The following is a 23,584-nucleotide window of genomic DNA, read 5'->3' as shown; positions in this document are numbered from 1 at the left end:
GGTCAAAGTGTCCTAACTGAACAGCAGGGCACCAAGAATACGGTATGGTATCATTTACCATCTACTATAGTAGACGGTATTGTTTACCATCTACTATGGTAGCCACTTTTGCTGACACTGTTTCTCCCCAAAGAGCTTCATTTAAAATTCATCATCAAGGACCGTCCATTTCTTTGGCACACCTTTCCTTTAAATTGAACTGCATGGTCATTACTTACTCACATATAAAGAGACATTTAAAAGAGTTAATAGTTACTCTTTATTCAAAGCTTCATAATCCTATTTCTGAATATATTAGAAAGGATATTATTTTCAAAGAATATTGCATGCACACACGGTGCAGTAGTACCACATTTTTCTAAGCACTCAATATAGTATCCCATTTCCAAAGATTTATGGGTTGATCATTATAGTTAGATCTGTGAAAAAGCAAGGCCTAGATGCACAAGAGAGCCCTAGAATTTGGAATGCACTGTCCACTCCCTTCCAATTCTATACCCTCTGCTGCTCAGAGTGGTGCTCTCTACAACTTGTATGGCTATTTGAAAAATAAATTGAAATGGGATTAGGACAACTCATGATGTGGGGAGAAATGAGAACCAGGAGAATATTAATGAATACTTGGCCAACAGGTAGGTATTCCAGGTTTTCGAAAACATGAAAGATAAAAGACACTGGGTGGTCCAGATTATTTAATATATTTTTCCTCTCATTTTTTACATTTTCCTATAGTTTAAGGCTCTACTCTCCCAACGTAGTTAGAGTCTAACAAAACTATGTACTCTGAAATTGAAGGTTCACTCTACGAGACCTGTAGAAACTTGATAGGCTTTAACTCGGATATCTTTGTGTATATGCTCCAGACATTAACATGTGGATTGGTTAGTTTTGTCTGAAGTAGCCTTTAGCAGCTGGTTTTCTTTTAATTCCTTCCCGTGCCATCCTCAAAGTAACATGACAATCTAGCAGAAATAGAAAGAAAGGAAATTTCCTCACTAATATATGTGCAGCTTAAATTTTATTAGTTATCCTGCCCTAGACAAAAATAAAAAAGGGGAGAAGATTATTCTTTGTACGGAACAAGACTGAATTTAATCATCTCTTTTTCTGCTTGTTAGAAATTTGTTCTCAATTACTAGGGGGAAAAGTTACCTTGTACAGTCGCTGGAGATCTTGGAGATGCATGTCCCTGTGGGTGTTTCATGTCAGGATGTGGTGCACAGCCAGGCATATTTGGGAGTTTTTTTGTCAGCATGCCCATGGACCCATGCTTGTGACCTCGACATCCTCATGCTCCACTACAAGGATACATAGGGAGAAGGCAGACCCACCACAACTCTGGTTCCTTTTAAGACAGGGAAGTCCAGCAAAAGACTCCAAGGCAGAGGGGAAGGAGAGCAGGCAGTGGAGCATCCATAGGAACACACACTCCAGTTACTGGAAGAACTCCAGTTACTGTACAAAGCAACCTCCTTCTTCATGTGATGCCTTGCAGAGAGTCTGAGAAGCATGTTTTTAAGTAGGAAAAACTAGGCAGATTGACTCCTGATGGTATAAGCAGTTATACTCAGGGGTAAGGGGGAGAAGCACACCCAGAGTCTTAAGAACAGGTTAAGATATTTGGACAGTGGGTTTAGATGACACTGGCTGTCATTTAATTTATTTTGCAATAAAGAACAAGGCCTAACAGAGCCTTGACCTGTTTAGCTAGCATAGCAACTAATAAATTTTCCTGTTTCATTTTGTTTAACACTTTAAACAGTAATGGCATTGGGGATAAGAGTTCAGCCATACACAAGGCCAAGGAATGCCTAAGGCATTCTCTCTAAAGTTGCAATTGTGCCTCCCCTCAGGTAGAATATTACATTGGATGTAGTGGACAATAAGATATAGCTGTCTGAGTATCTTTTTCAGCTCCCACTTGTGATCAATGCAGATGTGCCTGCTGAGAAAGTCTGACACTGTATTCTGCAGTTCTGGTAGATAGTCTGCTGCAAAGATCTGCATGCAGTGTGATATGTACAATTTATATCACTGTACAGATTCAGCATATAAGAACTGGGATCTATAAGATGATGGGGTGGCAGGATCATCTCATCTAGTCAGGAGAAGGATTTATGGGAAAGTGGTGTTCCTTATTCCTCCACTGGCTCTCGCTCATGTGTAAGATCTTGCTGTGGAGCAGGACCAAAGGACAGTGGGCTGTTACTCCTGATGTCCCTGCTTATGACATAGGGCCCTATAGTACTCGTTAACATAAGGGACCCACATGTTCCAATAAGCTGACTATGGTGGGGCATTGCTGGGTGTACTCTGAGTGTACTTCAAGGAAGGGAGATTGAAAGATGAGGAACCATGTATAGGCACCTTAGAACTGGATCACGTCATTTTTCAAGACAGGTAGAAATCTGCTTTGGTAGCTAAAGACCAACATGACACACTATCTCAAGATGTGGAACTGGAATGACAATGAATTCATCCCCTACCTACATACCTTTATATCACATCAGGAGAATATCTAGGGCACAGGTGTAACCCTACAGACATTACTGATGAAAATCTCCAGTGTAGAGTACATATGTGTGCGCATAAAAGGACACTACTTGGCGAAGTATTCCTTAGAGAATCATATGCCCTAATTCCCAGACAACAATCTGAATTTTGATTAGTTTATTTTTCTTTCTACTGTCTAGGGAAATAATATTATTCACAAGTTGCAACAATCTAGAAGGAGTAACAGAAACTTACAAATAAAATGTGTCTTTCATTCATTAAAAACCCTTTAATCAAACATTAGACACTATAGTTTTGATGTGCTTTGTAATTAAAAGGTAATGAGTTAATCTGCCAATATAATATGACTAGATAGAAAAGCATAGGCTTAAAAGCCATGTAAAGTGGTTAAAACTTACCAACAAATAGAGCAGAAAGAAAGATACTGCCATTTAACATACAAAAGATATATTAAAAATATAGTACACCTCCATGGAAACTTACAGAAGATGAGGCTTTTCTGTCAAAATTGTTAACTACTTGTTTCTCAACAGCTGAAGACCCTTATCATTTGTGATCATTTTCATTTTTTAGCATCTATTTCATAAAAGGAAATCTTGTTGACTTACTTTGGATCTGGTGGTCCATCTGACAGTGGCTTCATAGAGAGTTTACACAGTGACCTGAATACTAGGAAGGCATCCTTTTGTAAAATGTGGGAAAACTTAGCACCAGGCGTAGGCCCTGAATTTCCAGATTCCTAAAGAAGGTGACATATTTCAGAATTTTATTTTGCTTTAGCAGCATGGAGAGAAATTCTTACCTCCTAGCAACAAGAAGTTAAGATAGTATGAAAAGATAAACACTTTTTAAATATACTTTATGGTCTCCAGACTAAGTTTTAAAAACATAGTTTGGGAATTTAGTTAAAATGGACCTGAACAAAACATTAAACAAATTGCCAACTCAGTAAAGTTAAAGTGTCATCCTCGAAGGTGTTAAGTCAGAGCTAATAAATAAAGGGTGGAAGGTCAAATTTGTAGATGACAACTGAGACCCTATTGCCCTCATTCAGGGCTTCAAGAGAATAACTTTTAGAAAGAAAAGAAATGACATCAACTATAACTGTACTAGTGGGTTACATGAGAGTATTTACACAAAAACAATGCCTTTGGCATAATTTATAATGTATTTTTATAGTCTTTATATATAGTGGACGGTAAGAACTTTTAAAGTAAAATATTCGCTTTTTTCTATTTACCAACTCCTGGTGAGGCTATGAATGCCATTTTGCTTTCTGTACAGGACAGTAAGTTTTATCAGAGAAATGCTGTGCAACTAAAAGAGAACAGCATCTTTTAAATATTAAAACATAATTAGGGTTGGAAAGAATATATTTTAAACTAGTACACATAGTAAACTGCCAATACCTCTGTGCCCATATAGCATTTTTTTAATCCAATGCAAGATAGGGAGAGTTCTTTTATTTTTTGCTATTCATTTTAAGCTTTTGTAGAAAATGAGTAGAGCATGAAAATAATCCTATCCAATGAAAATTCGAAATCAAATCCTCCAAATCATAGATTTAATGTATAACATATATCAAATTACCACCATTTGGGCATACTGTTGGGTGCGGTGGTTGTTTTGTTTTGCTTTTAAATGAACATTTGAAAACAAGAGAGAATAGTACAAGCAGAGGTAGTAATGGATTGTATACATTGGTACTGATAACTCTCCAACATTTCTGAAGGTATTTTTATGTTACAGAAGCAGCACCTAGAACAGATGTGTGTCCTTTATGGCATATTTATATAAAGCCAAAGAAAGTTAAATTCTGTGTTATAATTTGAGCATCTGTAGTGAAAACGTTAGTTGTCTTGCATATAACTTACTTGTAACAGTCTTAAATAGTAGTCAAGGAAGAATATAGTAAATGGAGAGTCTCAGGGCAGGGGCCTGTTCTCTTCCCCCAAAAGCCCTCTCCACTCAGGCCACTATCAGTCTATTCTCTCCTTCCTATGTCCTCCCACCCTGCCAGGGGCTTGTTCTATCCCCATCTAGACCCTCCCCAGCTGCCAATGGTCTTTTTTTCTCCCCGCTCCAGTGCTGCAGCTAAGGGGTGTGCGGGAGGGAAAGGATTTGGAAAGAGGGAGCTACTTAGCAATATTCTGGCAGGCAAGATGGCACAGCCTCAGTTCTGCTGGCCACTGCATTGGAGGTATGGCTGCCCTCAGTGGACACTCTGCAGGATAGCTCTCCTTTGCAGGCTCACTGCCCCAGTGGACACTCTGATATCATGTCCCTCTGAACAGCAGCCCCTCCCTTTGTATGTTATGGAAAACTATCCTTTTCCCGGGACTTCCAGTTGTCCTGGCACCCTGACCTTGCTTTAAGTTAGGAGAAGAGAAAGCTGCACGCCAAATTTCATAGCTCTCACTCTTACCTGAACAATGGACATGCGGAAAGATACACACATACGCAATCTAAAATATACATATACAGACACATTGTCTGCACAAAAGTAAGCAAGCTCTCTTAAAAAAACCCAAGATTATTATTTTCTTTACATGCTTCAACTTGTATTTCCTTTATTACCTGAGTGTCATTGGAAGAGACAGATAACCGGTCATCAGGTAAAGATGGTGTATATGCAACAGAGATTGGAGTCCCTGGAATTCCATTTGCCTGAATATTTTCACTGTCACTGCCGTCTTCTAAAGTTCCAATTGTGCCATCAGCACTTCCACTTTCAGCAATCCCTTCTACATCTAAGGGGAGAAAGGATACAAAGTAAAATATTTATATTTAAAATTTGAAAGGTTTTTTTTTTTACACTACGTCAACTAGAAGTTCAGTGCGCTCATTTAAAAAGCAGCGTAGGGCCCAATCAGACAGTAACTGCTGTAAAAAGTTGAGTGCCCTTTTTCAGTAAATAGTAAATTCACTAATTCACCAAAAACTGCATTTTACAGGATACCAAAACTATTCAATGAATTTGAATAGAATTTAATACAATTTCAGACAAAAAACAAAAAAATTGAATGTTTAGATTTCATTAATGGTCTTAAGAAGAAACCTGCTGAAAAGATCTCAGAAGTGTAGAAACAAAATGGAAGTGGAGATATAAATGCAGCCAGATAGCTGAAAAACTGATTATCGCTGTAAATTAAATCAAATTATCACACCTAACAAAATCTCCTTTGGTCAAGGTAAATAGCAATAAGCCTCACTTTAGTTCATTTTATTGTTAAATGGTGCAGTTTAAACTGGACCAGCTGAAAGACTACCTCAGAATAAACATGACAGAATAAAAGTGGTTTAGAATTGTATTTTATTTTAAACATAAAGAAACGTGAAAGGAATCCTTAATGACTGCTTAGGCAAAAGTGATTGCACAATTAAGCTGGCAGTATGTAAATTTTAAAAAGTAGGATACCTCCAACTATTATGTTCACCATTTCCTGCACAATACTCTGTACAATATCTTGTGCCTTTTCTTCACATTCATTATTTTCTCCATATATTCCCACATCATTTTTAGATAGAGCTTTAAAAAAAAGCAGGAAACATATTAACAAGTCAAAATCAATAAAGTTTTAAATACAATTTTGTATATTGAAAAACTGAGAACAAGAGAGCAGTATTGAATGGTCAGATATACTTTTCTTATTACAGGTAAGAAGACCCAAATATGGTTAGGTAAGCGAAGGAGAGAGGAGTACATTAATCACACTGAGAGAAAATTAAAGTGCTAACTGTGAAAAATACTTAAAGAATATATGTTAATATTTCAATGGGCTTACAGTAAAAAACAAGGCTGACATGTTCCAATTTTGCAATATGTGGCTCCACATTACTGACTGCCTGGATGCAAGCATGCATCTAGATTGTGATGACTGTAACAGATGTAATTCATTTGTGACTAAAATATGTTATAAAGATAAAATGTTGAGTGATAGCAAGAGCAACTGCTATTTGCACACTACTCTTAACTATCTTTTACTAACTGGAAATAGAACAATCTTCCATGAAGTTGCTCAGCCCTCAAGTACCACAAAACTCCACAACCTCTTCCTCCTCACTAAGACTGAATCACATAATGATTACTTTCTGCTGCTGCAGCTTGGTCAGCTTCTGTCTGTTCATTTTCTGCACTAGAAATATCCGATCCATTTTCTGCTTCAGTGTCTTCTTGAAGGCTCTTGTCCACATCATTTGTGCTGTGATCAAGTTCTTCATTTTCTTGGGGTAGCTGATCGACTGTCTGTGCTGGAAGATGTCTCAGCTGAGGCGATTCGGATTCATGATGGCTTACGGGTGACTGCTGTAGATGGTGCTGTTGTCGGTGTCGTTCCTTTTCCATCTGTTTGGCTTCCTGCAGCTAGAAACAGATTAGGTATTCATTAGTACGCATTTAATTAAAAACAAAATGCTGATTATAAACTGAAAAAAACACTTTAATATGAGTAGTATACTTTAATTTGTACTGGATAATAAAATCGTATCTTTAGTAAACAGTTAATGTTCAAATATTATCTTATTGTATCTATTTACATCCTATCACGCTACATTGTGAATCAACTTTTATGTTGTATTTGTATACCTGCTGTGACAGGATGAGCTTGCCCTTTAAAAGGATTAGGGCTAAACTACACTACCTGTGCCACACTGAGCTTGCCTCTCCAGGTGGTGGAGATGAGTGCTGACAGGTAGATCAGGTGACTAAACCACACCTGCAGGAGGGATAAGAACAGGTTGTGGGAAGTCTTGGAGCAGAACTCTGGGGGTGGGACTGAACAAAGACGGACTTCCAAGGAGAACAGCCATGTCAGTCAGTACTCTACAAGAGAGCAGAAGGACTGAAAATACAGAAAGAGGTATAGTGCTAAAAATGTGTTTTAATAGCAGTACAGGCAGTCCCCGAGTTACGCGGATCCGACTTATGTCGGATCCGCAGTTACGAACGGGGCCCTCTCCCTGGTCTCCAGCAGACCAGGGAGAGGAAGCAAAGCGGCGGAACACGCGGGCAGCGGACAGCCCAGACACGTCTGGGCTGTCCGCTGCCCGCGTGTTCCGCCGCTTTGCTCCCCGTCCCCCTGGTCTGCAGACCAGGGGGACGGGGAGCAAAGCAGAGCAAAGCCGCGGAGCACGCGGGCAGCGGACAGCCCAGACGCGTCTGAGCTGTTCCGCTGCCCCCGTGCTCCGCGGCTTTGCTCCGGATGCCTGTGGTACAGCAGCTGGGGCACTGCCGGTTGGTCCCGTAGCGCCGCTCTGGGCGCTACTGGACCAACCCGGCAGCACCCCAGCTGCTCTGCCCCAGGCGTCCTGATTCAGCCACTGCTGGTCAGTTTCAGCAGCGGCTGAATCAGGACGCCTGGGGCAGAGCAGATGGGGTGCTGCTGGGTTGGTCCAGTAGCGCCGAGGAGCAGCGGCGCTACTGGACCAACCCAGCAGCATCCCAGCTGCTCTGCCCCAGGTGTCCCCAAGTCAGCCGCTGCTGAAACTGACCAGTGGCTGACTACAGGAAGCCCCTGCCCCGGGCTTCCTGGAATCAGCCGCTGATTAGTATCAGCAGCAGCTGACTTGGGGATGCCTGGGGTTCTTAAGTTGAATCTGTATGTAAGTCAGAACTGGCGTCCAGATTCAGCCGCTGTTGAAACTGATCAGTTTCAGCAGCGGCTGAATCTGGACGCCAGTTCCGACTTACATACAGATTCAACTTAAGAACAAACCTACAGTCCCTATCTTGTACGTAACCCAGGGACTGCCTGTATTGCTTTTTGGGGGATAGAATCACCATGGGAAGTCCAGAACTAGTACTGCCCTCTGAGTCTAAATGTTATAACCATTAACCAAGATTTTTAAAATATTACAATTATTTACAAACAGAACATAACCTATATTTTGCAGCAAATGGTCTCTATCCCAGACTCTTTGGTTATAAGCAAAATCTTCAGTTCCTAGAATTTCTTTATGGCACAATGCATGTTTTAAGTAATTATGTCCCCTTTTTACTGATTTAATAATTGCCTGTTTGTAATCACTTTAAAAAAAACAGGTTGAGCTCTGTGTCAAGAGTCAAGATCTGAAGTAGAAGATCAGTTTAATTCAAATGGAGAGTACAAAGAGTATGGAGAATGTAGAGAAACCCCTCATTTATGGAATGTTAATGTAGACCTTCCCTGGCATATGAAGTCTTCTTTTAAGCAACTTAATATGCATGAGAGAGCATACATATTAATGACAGCCATAGTGAGAACACAACACTGCTCTTTCCTGATTAGCACTGGTGAGTGAATTCAACAAACAAGGAAGTAGAGGCCTGCCTCTGAGCACTGGTCATCCATTCCCTGAAATGGGATTGAGGAGTGAAACAATATCAATAGCAAAAAAGAAAGATGAGACTAGGAAGTGTTCCTTCCTATGGTCAACCTGAAAAAGGAGTAAGGAATGATGTCCTTTTTCCCAGCAAGGGAAAGAAAGGGAACAAAGCTCATTTAACTGGCCAACGTTGATGCAAGAAGTAAGGACCTATTTCTCCCAACCTGATTCTAAATCCAGGAGTGGTGCTTCCTCTGAACCTCAGTAAGGCAGCATCGGTGTTTAGTTTTATCTTATGGTAGCATGTGTCTAAAATGTCATTCCCTACCTATAATTATGTAACTGACACCTAAAAGCCAGTTCATATAAGTGCTCAATGGCTCAGTTATTTCTTGAAGTAACAATAGTATTTGACTGCAGACATACTATGTATTGATAAGCAGTTTCTTTTCAAACACTAATAAGCAAACTAATGAATTTCCATCATTGGATGACCAACACACCTGAAAGGAAACTTCTGGCTACAAACTAAAAGAAAAAATACCAGTCCCTTCAGAAAAGATCAATGAGCATTTCTAGGGTCTGATCTTCCTTCTGCTTCCTGAGGCAATTAAGCAAACATTTCTTTGTTTTATTAATCCCTTTTCTATCAGTAGCACAGAGAATGAGGCACAAGAAGCAGCAAATTCAGCTTCTCACTTTCCCAACAAACAATGGCAGTACTCTATAGGTGACTATTATGCACATTACAAGATCATCAAGTTTGCAAAGTCAAGCATTCATAAGCTAGAAAATGGCAGAATTAAGATTGCTTATGCACTCTTAATTTGGCCCCCTTACATTTATGCATTATGATACAGTCATTAAATAAGCGATCACATAGTCCCGACCCCCACAGAATCCCTGCCTAGTCATTGCACAGTATGGATGGTGCTCAGTTAAAGAGCAGCTATTCAATTATTTTGTTTTCTCCTTAATGAATGTTCAGGGTCTCAGGTTAGATACTCAAAAGGTCACTGCTAGTGAAAACTATGAACAATTATTTGCCTAATATCACAGGAATTCTGTGGCAGAACTAGGACAGAGTCCAATTCCTCCGGGTGGCATTCAACTGTCTTAACCAGGGCACCATATGTTCTTTCTACAAGGTCTGTTTGATTCACTACACATCCTCAAAATTTTACAATAGGGTTCCTACAATAGTCTCTTTCACTACATAATCGTAATTGATTCAGCCAGAGCATCTTATACTTTGTACACCAAATGGAGGAGGTTTTCTGTAGAAAAAAATGCTATGTGACCATGTTATTAAGGACCGTCACAGAGCATGTGCCCAAGGCAAGGCAGGGTGAAATTGCCATTTCTTAATCTCTGAAAGTTTGACTTTTCAACCGTAACATTCTTTTTGTACCGTGTTTTTTGTGTGTAATTACCTAGGCTTTTAAAGAAACAAACTGAAAAAACTAAATGCTATAATGTAGAATCACATTGATACCCACATGGTTCAGAAGCAGGACTGAATTTTTAGATCCTTAAGACCTCTGACACTTGAGCTAATGGAGTAACTGATAGCCGTAGAAAGTTGTCATCCTCTGCGTAAACTGACAGCTAGAGGAGGATGTGACACACCAGTGGGTTTCACAGCTATTTGCTCAGACCAGAGGAATGTTGAGATTCAGGAGTCATTCATTCTACTTCAAATTCTGGAAGACAATGTGTTGTAGTTTGTACTTCATGACCTGCACTTCACTACGATACAAAGCCCAAAATCCATTTCCAGTTTTCCAAATAGATGAGTAACATTTCTGCTTTAATTTTTTTAATTAATCAGCTAGTTTACATACCAAAATATCAAAGAACAATCTGAATGATCAAATATCATAACAATTTTAAGTAGGTATTTATTGAATGAAAAGGTGAGGATTAAATTACAAATGCCATGCAAACTTATAGTATGGACAACTCAAAGTCTATAATTAAAATGATCTTTTAAGAACTATTTTCTACATATGGAATATTAGGATACTCACTGCTTGATTTTCCATACGTGCAAATATAACATTCAGCATTTGTGTGAGAGTGGCCTTGGCTGTGGTCTGATTTATGAGATTTTTGCTTGCGAGATAGATATTGTAACATGTTCTTACAGCCTGTAACACAGTTCCTTCATGAATTTCTATGTGTTGAGATGTTACTGCTGTGAGTAAAGCCTAAAAAAACAACATATTAAGTTAGAACTTTCTTTTGAAGCACTAAACTAGTTAAAATATTTTTGATGCACATTTTTATATACAAACAGGTACACAGATGTATTTACGCTTCTTGTTTAGTGATACGTTTTCTATGGTACTTATCAAGTCATAGCTAAGTACACCATACTCAATCCAATTATCTAAACACCCACTGTGACATAAGGAAGTATTCTTGTAACCATTCTACAAATGAAAAACTGAGCCACAGATTTGCTCTAAGTTTGTGGCGGTACTAGGAATAAAAGCCCTAGTTTTGAGTCCAAGCCCACTGCACCAAACTACAACTATCATTCCACTCCACATCCACCTTATGACTTTGCAGAACATATGCAACATTTACTCAACAAGATTAAGGCTCTTGAAGAAACTAAGTAACAATGGATAAGAGGGAAGGTCCTCTTGTGGACTAGTAACTGGTTGGAAAATAGGGGGGGAAAAAAAAGGATCAGTTTTCATAGTGGAAGAAAGTGAGCAACAGGGGTCCCCAGGGATCTGTTCTACATCCTGTAATGTTCAACATATTTATTAATGAACTACAAAGGGGGTGAAAAATGAAGCAGGAAAATTTGCCGACAATACAAAATTCTTCTAAATAGTTAAGACCAAAATAAATTGTGTGAAATTACACCCATAAAACTCAGTGACTGGGCAACAAATGTAGAGTAGCGCCAAAGTACAAACACGGTAATACATTTTGGAAAAAATAATCTCAACTAGACATATATTATGATCACTTTGAAATTTGTCGTCATCACCCAAGGATGAGATCTTGGAAGAACAGTTCCCTGAAACTTTCTACTCAGTGTGTAACAGCAATCAACAAGGCTACCATGCACTATAGACCATCAGGAGAATTGCAGAAAAAAGAATGTCACTAATGTAAAACCATGATGCGTCCACACCTTGAATACTGTATTCAGTTTTGGTCAACCCAGCTCAAAAAAGTATACAATGGAACCAGAAAAGGTTCAAAGAAATATAACAAAGATGAAGAAGAGTATGAAATGCCTTCCATATGAGGAGATACTAAAAATATCAAGGCTATTCGGTCTAGAAGAGAAATGACTAAGAGGGGAAGGATATGATATAGGCCTGGATTTGTGTCTCCAGAGATAACATGCTTGTTAACAGCAAAAATGTTTTAAATAAACAAACAAATATAGAGTGGTGAGAACTAACAGACCTCAACCCCATTGTCCCTCTGCAAATTTATATGAAAAAGTCAATCCCTTACCTCTTTCTAAAAGTGCAATGTTTCAAAAAGTTCAATGAACAAATGATTGTTGGGGGCAGAACAGATTGGGACAAGGAGAAGCAGTCTGGAGATAAATATGAGGGAGGAAAGGAGAGGCAGTAGAAACAAAAGTGAAATTGTTTGAACAGCATATTCCAGAGGTCTTGAGGATTCTCTCAGTGTAGCCTTCACTGATTTGAGAACTACCATACGATTCTCTCACCAGAAGGAAAAATGTATAATGGCAACAGTCTGTAAAATAGACTCAGTTTGGGAATATTTTAATGAAGTTCCTCTTCCTATGGGTAAGAGAGGCAAGCGTGCAAAATGTAAACAATACGACTAAGAAATGCAAAGCCTGGTTGCCCATATGAAACAACATTATGATAAGTATTCCTTTTTCAGGAAGAAGCTGCATTGAAGATGATGGAAGGAACATGTTTGAACATTCAGGATCTTCAGGTTGGTAAGCTTTATTTCATACTTATTTCTAAGGACTGCCTGTCTTCCTTCTAGACTACTCTTGAATTCTCATTCTCTATGGTACTATCATTTATGATGCAATTATGATAAAAAATTAATAACTGAAATAGGTCAATCTTCCTTTTATAATTTCACCTTTAAAGTTGTACTATCAGTGAATGCAAAGAGTAATATTAAATGAGCACTCTGGTAATAATAATTAAATAACTGTATTGATTTATTTTGTTGGGGGGGGGTCCATCTTCAAGATACAGGATTCTGAAGACTATCGACCTTCAAGATCACCATCATTTTCTACAGTTTCAGAGTTATCTGCCAAAGATAGTGTTTTAGTCACATCATGTATGTCACACAGCCACAGTATATCACTTGTCGCAAAAAAGAAAAATATCTCCATCATCCAGAATCAACCATAGTTAAGTCAGTGATAAAAATCAGCAGATTAGAAAGAGGTAATTGATGAAAAAATTGCCTGGTTTGTTTATGCAATAAACTTGCCTTTCCATATGATTGAGAACCCACATTTCATTAACACGGTTCAGTCATTAAGACCAGGATACAGTCCACCCAACAGAGCAGAGGTTGCAGGCTGCTGGATAAAGTATATGAAAGAGAAATTGAGCAGTGTGCAAAAAGTCTCGAGGGTATAATTGTTAACCTGAGTCTTAATGGGTGGAGCAATGTCCATCCACAATGATCCTATCGTATGTGCTTGTGTGACAAAAGAAGAAGGGAATGTCTTCCTTACAGAAACAACTGATACATCAGGAAATGTTCACGCAGCACACTAGTTACAAGCAGTGCTTTTTTTGTTGTTGTTTTTTTTTTTAAAAAAAAGGTGCCAGTACTCCAGGAGAAAAGATGTTGAGCTCTGACTGTAGATGCCTGTACTGCGTACCGGGTAGTACCATTATAAAAAAAAGCACTGATTACAAGTAGTAGTAGTAAAAGCTACAACTGAAAAAAATTCAAATGCCTCATACTCAGCTTGGTCACTGACAATGGTGCAAATGTTTCCACAATGAGAAGAAATTGAGAAGGGAGTCCCAAGCTAATAACATACGGTTACAATGCTCATTTGATGCACCTCCTCAACAGAGTTCCAGGTTTCAGAAATAAAGGCGAACGTTGTTGAAACTGCAAAATACTACTGTAACAACCACGCTACAGCCACTGCTCTGAAAAAAGTGAAAGAAACAAAGCTAATTTTCTCACAAGGTGTACATTGGAACTCAGTAGTGGACTCTTAAGCACTATCCAAGAACTGACCTAATCTGATAAGTTTGTGAACAAAATTGTGGAAAAAATAGATAGCACTGTGCCAGCCAAAGTTCTCAACGTTGTGCTTAAGAGAAATGTTGCACACATGCTAAAGCTTATTTCTGAAGCCTTGAACAAAATGCAGCTGTTTTATTGCTGATTCTGTTGAAATTTGGAAGGAAATGAGATCTTAAAAAGAGAAATATGCAGAGTTAAATAACAAGCATTAAAAAACAAATGGTATAAGCACTATCTCCAGCTCATTTTCTTGCAAATATTCTCAATAAGCCATAATGCCAAAATAATAAACTTCAAAGCTAAGGGTGAACCATTCAAGAAATATATGTTTGCTGATAATGTTTTAAAGAAAGGTCACACCAGTGACCTGGAAGTTACTTAAACACTTGGATTCAAAGACTGTTGAAGTGATAGTCTCACTTTTAAATACTAATAGCTTCTTCTGCCAGCATAGAAAGAATATTTTCTTCCTTTGGACTAATTCATTCCAAATTGAGAAATCATTTGCAATCTGAGAAAGCAGGAAAGCTTTTTTTTTTTTTTTTCCATATTATGAACAAACAGGAATATGAAGGTGAGGACGACTGAGTTAGCAGCAGTAGCCAATATTCTGCATTTCTCGTGTTGACCTGGCTGACAGTCGATTTAATTTTTATTTTTTAGAAAAAATATATTTAACTATTTTAGTTAAACAGTTTTAACAAAAACAAATCTGATTTAACAAAAAAAAAATCTCAAATGCTTGTTTTGTTAATATATGTTTTCTGTTGAAGAAAAAAAATCCAGAATATATAATGTTGTTGTTTTAGTTAAACAATACAATTTAAATGTCTCATGATGTCCTCCTCCTAGTACAGCATGGAAAGAAAATTCTCCAAATATTAATGATTAACCTGCTGAACTAGAGAGAGTTCACCTCCCAAAAACCTCATAAATATCTGCTTCAATTACCTTCAGTAAATCTAATAACCAAACAATCATTCATTTGCTGATATAGCTGTAAATCTAATCTGAATATTTTTCAGAATAATCACAGTTTAAAAATGTATAGTGTATGCCTTCTAAAAATGGAACCTACATCTATTCCTGAGTTGTGAAGAATATGTATTAAGATTATAACAACCAACAAGAATACACTTTTATGTATAAAATAACAAATAAATCGAGTCTTCCTGACTAGTGATTTAAACCATGATTTAAATCAAATCCATCCTGGTGAAGGCCAAGATTATAAAAGGGTTCAGAAAAGTACTAGATAAAATTCATGGAAGATATATCCACCAGTGGCTATTAGACAGGATGGGCAGGGATGATGTTTCTAGCCTCTGTTTGTCAGAAACTGAGAATGGACAAGCGATGATTGATCACTTGATGATTATATATTCTATTCATTTCCTCCTGGGCACCTGGCATTGGCCACTGTCAGAAGACAAGATTCTGTGCTAGATAGATGGCCATTCTTACGTTCTTATATAAAACTTCATAAAAAGAAAGTCCCATAAACAAAGAAAAAAACCCAAGATTTTAAAGAGACAGTTTTCTAGATATAACAATGAACATTAAACTATAATAGCCAATTACTTATGCTATCAGGATTATTTTACTCCAGATAATCTTAAAAACATTTAAAGCAAAAATATGTTTTTGCCAAATATACTGTGACCAACAAGAGGTGTATGATATCAAAGAGAATTTATTAATGCACAATAACAAAGGAAACATTAACTTAAAATAAAATACATTAAGTGTAAAAGCTTTCAATGTAGTACAGACACTTTTGGATGCTGTGTAGTACATGTGATGCACACACACAGTTAAGAATTTTTTTAAAGGTGCTTTTAAATATCGAGGAAATCAGAGCTTTGACTGGATTATATTTGCTGTTTGTTTTTACATCTGAAGAAATAAACAGTTGAATTCCTGACTCTCCCTCCTTTCCTATAGAACCTGACACTAGAGGGAGGTCCACTTCAAGTAATCATCTACAAACAAAACTTGGAAAAAGGGCACCTGATCTGCCCAAATAGCTAGCTAAGGAAGGATTCTCTCCCCCCCCCCCCCCCCCCCCGCTCAGAGATCAAAGAGATGTTTGAAGGTAATTTCAGTCCTCTCCCTGAAACCAGGTATTTATCTAGTATTTAAAAGCTGACTGAGAAGCAGTTTATGAACTCAGTTATTAAAGACCAACAACTTAGACTAAGATGAATGGTTCAAAAAATCAAAATTCAATAAAACTTCTTGACTGAAAAGCTATGGAAGTGTTGCCAAAGTATAAAAAAAGCTCCTCAGACATCTGTTAAACAGAGGTACAATCTGTCCAAAATAAGTTTTCACAATGTATTTGGTGTTAATTTTGTCTTTCTGGAAGATTTCTATTGAGCAAGGTGCCATTTTCATCATTACTTTTTGATGAAAAGGTCTTGCACAATTCTTGATCAAATGAGAATTCTATCCTGTACTCCTTCATATTTGGGCACTGGAGTTCAGACTTGATCTTTTCTTTATTACACTGGTCATACAACTAGTCCGATGGGTGTCAATTTCCATTTATAGTCTCAGGTCAGATCCAGATAAGTGAACTATTGAAGTACTTATTTAAATCTGATTTTTTTCCTTAGAACTCTAAACAGCAATGTTTCTTTATAATCTTCTGGTTTCAGACAGAACACAACTCCTCAGTCAGAGAGAGATTATCAAACAGCTCCAGGTGAGCTATGTAGGTTTTAACCAGAAATAAGCCTGGATTCTCAAAACTTTCTTGACTAGGCTCCTTGCTTCAGGATATGCAAAGCTTATTTGCCTTGCTTCAAACCATTATTAGCTTCAGATGTGAAAAAAAATCACCAGAGTAGCAGACCAGGGGAAAGGCAGTAAAACACTCTGGTTAATCGACAGCAACTGTTACACTCAACTCTGCTGGGATCAGCAAAAGAGCATCTCTTAGTGAGAGACTTCTTCAGATTTTCTGGGATATGTTGGAGACAGGTGTAGGAATATTCAGATATCATTCTTACATTTCAGATTCTCATATTCTATTATGAATTCCAAATAATTTTCCTTTACCTTTAGACATTTCTATGTTTTTACATTTGTTACCTCTAACTAATCCTCATTTAATCAATTTCTTAGTACCAAATGAGATGCAGCAATTTTAAATCTAGTAAATAAACTAGATGTTTACTGCTGAACTAGTTGTAATCCACATGAAAAATTAACTTTCTGTAACTAAATATTTGGTTATAGATTTGTACAACTTCCATTCTATGTATATACTAATAATCCACAAAAAGTACCTAATGCTTATGTTAGAATGAAATATAACCAGGGACAGGAGAAACAAGTTACAAAAATATACAAGAGGGCTACGTCTAGACTACATCCCGTTTTCGTAAAAGGGATGTAAATTAGACGTATCGCAATTGCTAATGAAGTGGGGATTTAAATCTCCCCCGCTTCATTAGCATAAAAATGGCTTCCGCTTTTTTCTGGCACGGAGCTTTGCTGGAAAAAAGCGCCAGTCTAGACGCTGATCTTGCGGAAAATAAAGCCTTTTCTGAAAGATCCTTTATCCCTCTATGAAATAAGGAATAAGGGATCTTTCAGAAAAGGCTTTATTTTCCCCAAGATCAGGGCTCTATCAGGACTCTCTGGTCCTGGGACATCTGTGGTCCATCCAGACCGGGGATGTTACAGGACTAGAGAGTCCCAGGTAAGAGAGGTTAATCCTGTACTGTTTTTAAAGGGCAATCTCTAATCTTTAGCTTGAAACCATAAAAAGATGTTTGTGCTTAATTGATTTGGCTTAATACTCTTACAAAAACAACCCCACACACAGAAGTTGAGAGTGGTTCAAAATCTTGGAATGAACCTTTACAGAGAAATCATAGTTTCTTCTCAGTGAAATCTCACCAAACATTATTGGTGTGTTGGTGACAGATTTTGTCATCTTAATTTGACTTACAGAAAAATTGTTTTAGTCTAGAAGTGTTATTCCTTAAAGGGGTATTTTCTGCAACAGAAATGCAAAACATAGAACACAAGTAGTCCTACCCAGTACTTCTGGCATCCTGTCCCACAATTTGATTTTCTGCGAGAACAACTAAGAGGTTATTTGTTTATACACAATGCAGAAAGCACAGAAAATCTTTATTCGAGATTTAGTTAGTTAATTGGCACATTTATCTTTACAGAAGACAATAATTAGCTATTTGCGGACCAACTTCAGAAAGAAATGTAGCGTCACAACAACAAAAATTTAACCTATACAAAAATAAATATACTGATATTTTGTTACAGGCTGATGGCATATTTTCTTTATTATTGCATTTAATGCTTGTGTTCCAAACTACATTATCATTGGAAGGACAAATGGGAAAACAGTCTCCGTTTGACCATTTCCAGATTTGTGAAATTGAAGCTAGATACTCAATTTTTAAAGAGCACCATTTCTTCAAGAATACAAGTGGGAAGGGGGTAGGTTTAGAAGATAAAATAAAAAAAGAACAAGTTAAAAATCACTTAGAAAAGTTAGATGAAATGTAATCCTAGAATACTCAAGGAGCTGATAGAGGAGGTATCTGAGCCTCTAGCTATCATCTTTGGAAAAATCATGAGAGACAGGAGAGATTCCAGAAGACTGGAAAAGGGCAAATATATAAAAAGGGAAATAAGAACCACCCAGGAAACTACAGACCAGTTAGTTTAACTTCTGTGCCAGGGAAGATAATGGAGCAAGTAATTAAGGAAATCATCTGTAAACACATGAAAAGTGGCAAGGTGATCGGGAACAGCCAGCATGGATTTGAAAAGAATAAATCATGTCAAAGCAATCGGATAGCTTTCTTTGATAGGATAACAAGTCTTGTGGATAAGGGACAAGTGGTGGATGTGGTATACCTAGACTTTAGTAAGGCGTTTGATAAGGTCTCGCATAATATTCTTATCAATAAACTAGGCAAATACAACGTAGATGGGGCTACTATAAGGTAGGTGCATAACTGGCTGGATAACCGTACTCAGAGAGTTGTTATTAATGGTTCACAATCCTGCTGGAAAGGTATAACTAGTGGGGTTCCGCAGGGGTCTATTTTGGGACCGGCTCTCTTCAATATCTCCATCAACTATTTAGATATTGGCATAGAAAGTACACTTATTAAGTTTGCAGATGATACCAAGCTGGGAAGGGTTGCGACTGCTTTGGAGGATAGGGGACAGAATTCAAAATGAACTCTGAGGTAAACAGGATGAAGTTTCATAAAGACAAATGCAAAAGTTCTCCACTTACGAAGGAACAATCAGTTTCACACATACAGAATGGGAAGCGACTGTGTAGGAAGGAGTACGGCAGAAACGGATCTAGGGGTTATAGTGGATCACAAGGTGAATATGAGTCAGCAGTGTGATGCTGTTGCAAAAAACCAAACATGATTCTGGAATGCATTAACAGGTGTGTTGTGAGCAAGACACGAGAAGTCATTCTTCCGCTCTACAACTGAGGCCTAACCAGCGCAAAGGAGTATTGTGTCCAGTTCTCGGCACCGCATTTCAAGAAAGATGTGGTGAAATTAGAGAGGGTCCAGAGAAGAGCAACAAGAATGATTAAAGGTCTAGAGAACATGAACTATGAAGGAAGGCTGAAAGAATTGGGTTTGTTTAGTTTAGAAAAGAGAAGACTAAGGGGGGACATGATAGCTGTTTTCAGGTATCTAAAAGGGTGTCATAAGGAGGAGGGAGAAAATATGTTCATCGTGGCCTCTGAGGATAGAACAAAAAGCAATGGCCTTAAACTACAGCAAGGGAGGTTTAGGTTGGACATTAGGAAAAAGTTCCTAACTGTCAGGGTAGTCAAACACTAGAATAAATTGCCCAGGGAGGTTGTGGAATCCCCATCTGTGTAGATATTTAAGAGTAGGTTAGATAAATGTCTATCAGAGATGGTCTAGACAGTATTTGGTCCTGCCATGAGGGCAGGGGACTAGACTTGACCTCTAGAGGTCTCTTCCAGTCCTAGTATTCTATTATTCAAATGTAGAAGCAAACAAATAATGAAACAAAAAACATGTATCCTAATTGTTCTTGTTATTCAGGAAAAAAAAATATTGAATCATGGACATCATATCCTGGGTCCTATTACCAGAATTCAGGATGACACAATTATTCATCGACAGAGCAGACCTCTTTCTTGATTCAATTCTGAATGATTTTTTCTCTCATTTGAGTAACTTTTCAATAATCAGCAAGTTGTCCTATCATCTTCACAAGTGACCCTAATCAGTTCATCAGGTTTCCTAGCCTCTGTCTCCTCTGTTAGATGTAAGTAAGGATGTTAAGATATTGTGTAACTGAATAGTCATGTAACCACATGAAACTTTCGAAGTAACACAGCCATTTGATTGTCCCCAGGGGTAGAGCAGGCAGCCAGTGTGCTCCAGCCCCACTGCCGGGGAGCTCTCTGCCACCGCGCACTGCTGCCTCTCTATTAGAGGCAGCAGCACAGGTTGGCAGGCGGGAGCTGGTCCGCGAGAGGAGCCAGTTTAAAACTGGCTCCCCTCACAGACCATGGTATGCAGAGCAGCCTCAGTCCACGGGGAGCTTGGATCGCCTCTCACAGACCAAGGCTGCTCGAGGAAGCTTCCCTGCCCTACACCCCCATGCTGCTGCCTCTAATAGATGCAGCAGTGTGGAGGCAGGCAGCACCACAGAGCTGGTGCTGAGGGAGAGAAGGGAGAACCAGCTTTTGAGCCAACTCCCCCTAGCACCATCTTCTGCCTGCCCTCCCTCACTACCTCTGTACGAGGCAGCAAGGGAGGGACATTTGGGTCTGCGGAAGCCCATACACATGGGGGGCTGCTTTGAAAACTTGCTCCCTGTGAGTATCAGCTCCAGCCTGCCCCTTTGCCCTCTGTGCTGCTGCCTTTTTATCAGAATAAGCCCAGAATTATCAGTTAATTGTTTACTCGACTATACGCTAACATCCCTAATGTGAGGGAGTATTCTTTTCAAATAACTAGCCATAATGCCTCTCGATATGTATCAGCTCCTCTTACAAAATGGTTTTAACTGTATAAAATCCTAGTTTGATTTTGATATTCAATTCTCAGCTGTGAAATTAAACTATATGTATTGTGTTAAACTCTCGCAATGTAACATACATAAAATGCATTTACTTAGTTTTAACTGGTAGCATTCCACATCCCCAACTCTCAAAACAACACTCACTATGAAAAGTATCTCCCCATAAACTGTGATATCAGATATGACAAGCTAAGTAGTGTCTTCATTTGACCAGCAGAAAAGATCTTTTAGTCTAGGAGAAGTGTTATGTTACCATAGTTTAACTGTCTGGGGTATTTTCTGCAACAGAAAGGCAAACAGAAAACAGAAAACACTAACTTGAAGAGAAATCCTGCAAAGATTGGTATACTTAAGGTTTAAAAAAAAAAAGTATCCAAAGCTAAGTTCCTGAGTCAATCTAATGTCTACTGACCACCCAGCAGTTTCTTTTTTAAGTGAAGGAGACCTGCTGGGTGCTCAATACTTTTGAAGATCAGGTCACCAACTGCTTGTCTATACAAACCTCCACCCTGCTACCTCTGTAGGAGAAAGCGGGTTAGGCCAGCTCCCCTCATGTACTGGCTCCTGTCTGGCCCCCTCACCCTCTGCACTGCTGCCTCTTTCAGAGGTAGCGGCACAGGAGTGGGGGGAAGGCAGGTGGATCCAGTGCTCCCCACAGGCACCTACTCCTGCCTCTACACCCTTTGCTGCCTCTAAAACAGAGGCAATGGGAAAGGGGTTAGGGGCGCGAGAAATGCGTGTAGTCGACAGGATTAACCGATAATCCCGATCTTATTGGTTAATCATGTAGTTGTCTACACACTGACATCCCTACCAGTCATTCTATCTTTTTTCTAGCTCTCAAAATTATTCTTCTATTGAAAACAATTATGAACTGCTCTGATTTATTTTCACTCTATTAGGAATGAAACATGAAGAATATATTACTATGAACCGTCTCAAAATGTAACATACATTGATAGTAAATATTTATTTCGGCCTTCTTCCTCCTACAGGTACTAACCATGAAGCCAACAGGAATCCACAGAGGTCATTGAATATGTAGCACAATTCCTTTGCAGCAATCTTATCACCCAATAGATCATTAACTGCTTTTATATCTCAAACTAGGTAGTGGTTTCATTTTAATCATTCAGCTTATCACTAATAACAGAAAAGGTCTCTTGAAAAGTCAAAGGAAATTCTTCTAGCCATGCACTAACAGATGAAGCTGTGGGAAATTGTGGCTATGAAAGAGCCAAAGGCACCCAGCACAGTATGAATAGAATTTCAGATTTCAAAGATGAAAACATTTCAGAGGCAAACCACAAATGCTACCTTAGCCCAAGTAGAGTAGGGCTGAAGACAAGGCAACTGACATACATACCAAGAGATCCAGAAGAAAAACAGATTCAGAACAGAGTACCTTTATACTACCATAAAAGGAAGGTCAACAGGTTCCAATTACTGAAAAAATTAATTACTTGCATGGATAGGAAATGAACACACTGTCACAGAGGGTGGTGAACTGAAAACTCATCTCTAGATAATAGCAGAGCAAACAAGTCCGACAGCAGTGCTGCAACAGTTTAACAGAGAAGTTTGAACTCAAAGGAAGTTGGGAGATACAGAGAGTGAATGGGAAAGCAAGTAACCTTTACAACAAATGAACAGGTCTAACATTGAAAGTAGAGTCTTCACCAGTGGAAGCCTATGCCTGAGAAATGTCTATTAAATATCTATTAGATAGCTCACATGTAATCCATTCTTTATTCTTTAGTGTGTCCCCTTAACTATTTTGCTTCATCAGCATGGGAGATTATTGTCATGGGAGCAGAGATGCTCTTCTCCAGCACCACTGTTAATGGCACTCCTTAGATGACTACTGAAATTATGAGAAAAGCTGTTTGGCAACCCCTTTAATACAAAATACATGTGCAGTTTACAGCAGTATTGAGAAGAAAACAATGGATTTCCTGAACACACAATCACAAAGCTGGCACACTGAAACACATCACTAACTGTAATACTCTATTTGATCTCTCCCTGAGGGGAAAATAACCACATTGCTTTGTTTGGCTCTCACATGATGGATCCCTATACTTTTAAACTTTCTTTAATCTGGGAAAACTTCAGTACTGTTTTTTCTTTGGCCTCTCTTGTGCAGTTCGTAGGCACAAACTCCGCAACACCTTCATGGAAGTGGGACCTTGCAGTCCCACTGCCTTTGGCCTGCAGATTCAGTGCAGGCTCCTGCACAACACACCAGTTGTTAACACAGCCTTTCCCAAAGCTACAACCTTGTGTATTTATAGCAGTGTTTCTCAACCAGTGATACGAGTACTCTTAGGGGTACTCAAGAGAAGTCTGGGGGGGGGGTACTTCAACACAACTGAAATTTGGAGAAAACTGAATTTTTGTATTAATTTTTTACAATGCTTCATTATTTTTGTACTTTTTACATCCA

At 38.6% G+C, this 23,584-nt stretch overlaps 1 protein-coding gene across 2 annotated transcripts in view; it reads right to left on the bottom strand.

The window, feature by feature from the left end:
* Window positions 1-23,584, bottom strand: part of ARFGEF1 (ARF guanine nucleotide exchange factor 1) — a 164,098-nt gene that overhangs the window by 78,747 nt on the left and 61,767 nt on the right. The window contains exons 5-9 of one of the 2 annotated variants that reach the window (XM_006131486.4): window positions 10,848-11,027; window positions 6,604-6,877; window positions 5,933-6,043; window positions 5,092-5,264; window positions 3,123-3,253 (exon numbers count right to left, since the gene is read on the bottom strand). In XM_006131486.4, the coding sequence (XP_006131548.2) occupies window positions 3,123-3,253; window positions 5,092-5,264; window positions 5,933-6,043; window positions 6,604-6,877; window positions 10,848-11,027 (869 nt within the window). Of the gene's footprint in view, window positions 1-3,122; window positions 3,254-5,091; window positions 5,265-5,932; window positions 6,044-6,603; window positions 6,878-10,316; window positions 10,475-10,847; window positions 11,028-23,584 lie in introns of those variants that run through there. The other variant, XM_075920576.1, reaches the window with a different exon arrangement.

Source organism: Pelodiscus sinensis, chromosome 2 (assembly GCF_049634645.1).
Source record: "Pelodiscus sinensis isolate JC-2024 chromosome 2, ASM4963464v1, whole genome shotgun sequence".
Lineage (NCBI taxonomy): Eukaryota > Metazoa > Chordata > Testudines > Trionychidae > Pelodiscus > Pelodiscus sinensis.
Note: the sequence above shows the minus strand (reverse complement) of the source record. Positions and strands in the feature narration are given on the sequence as shown.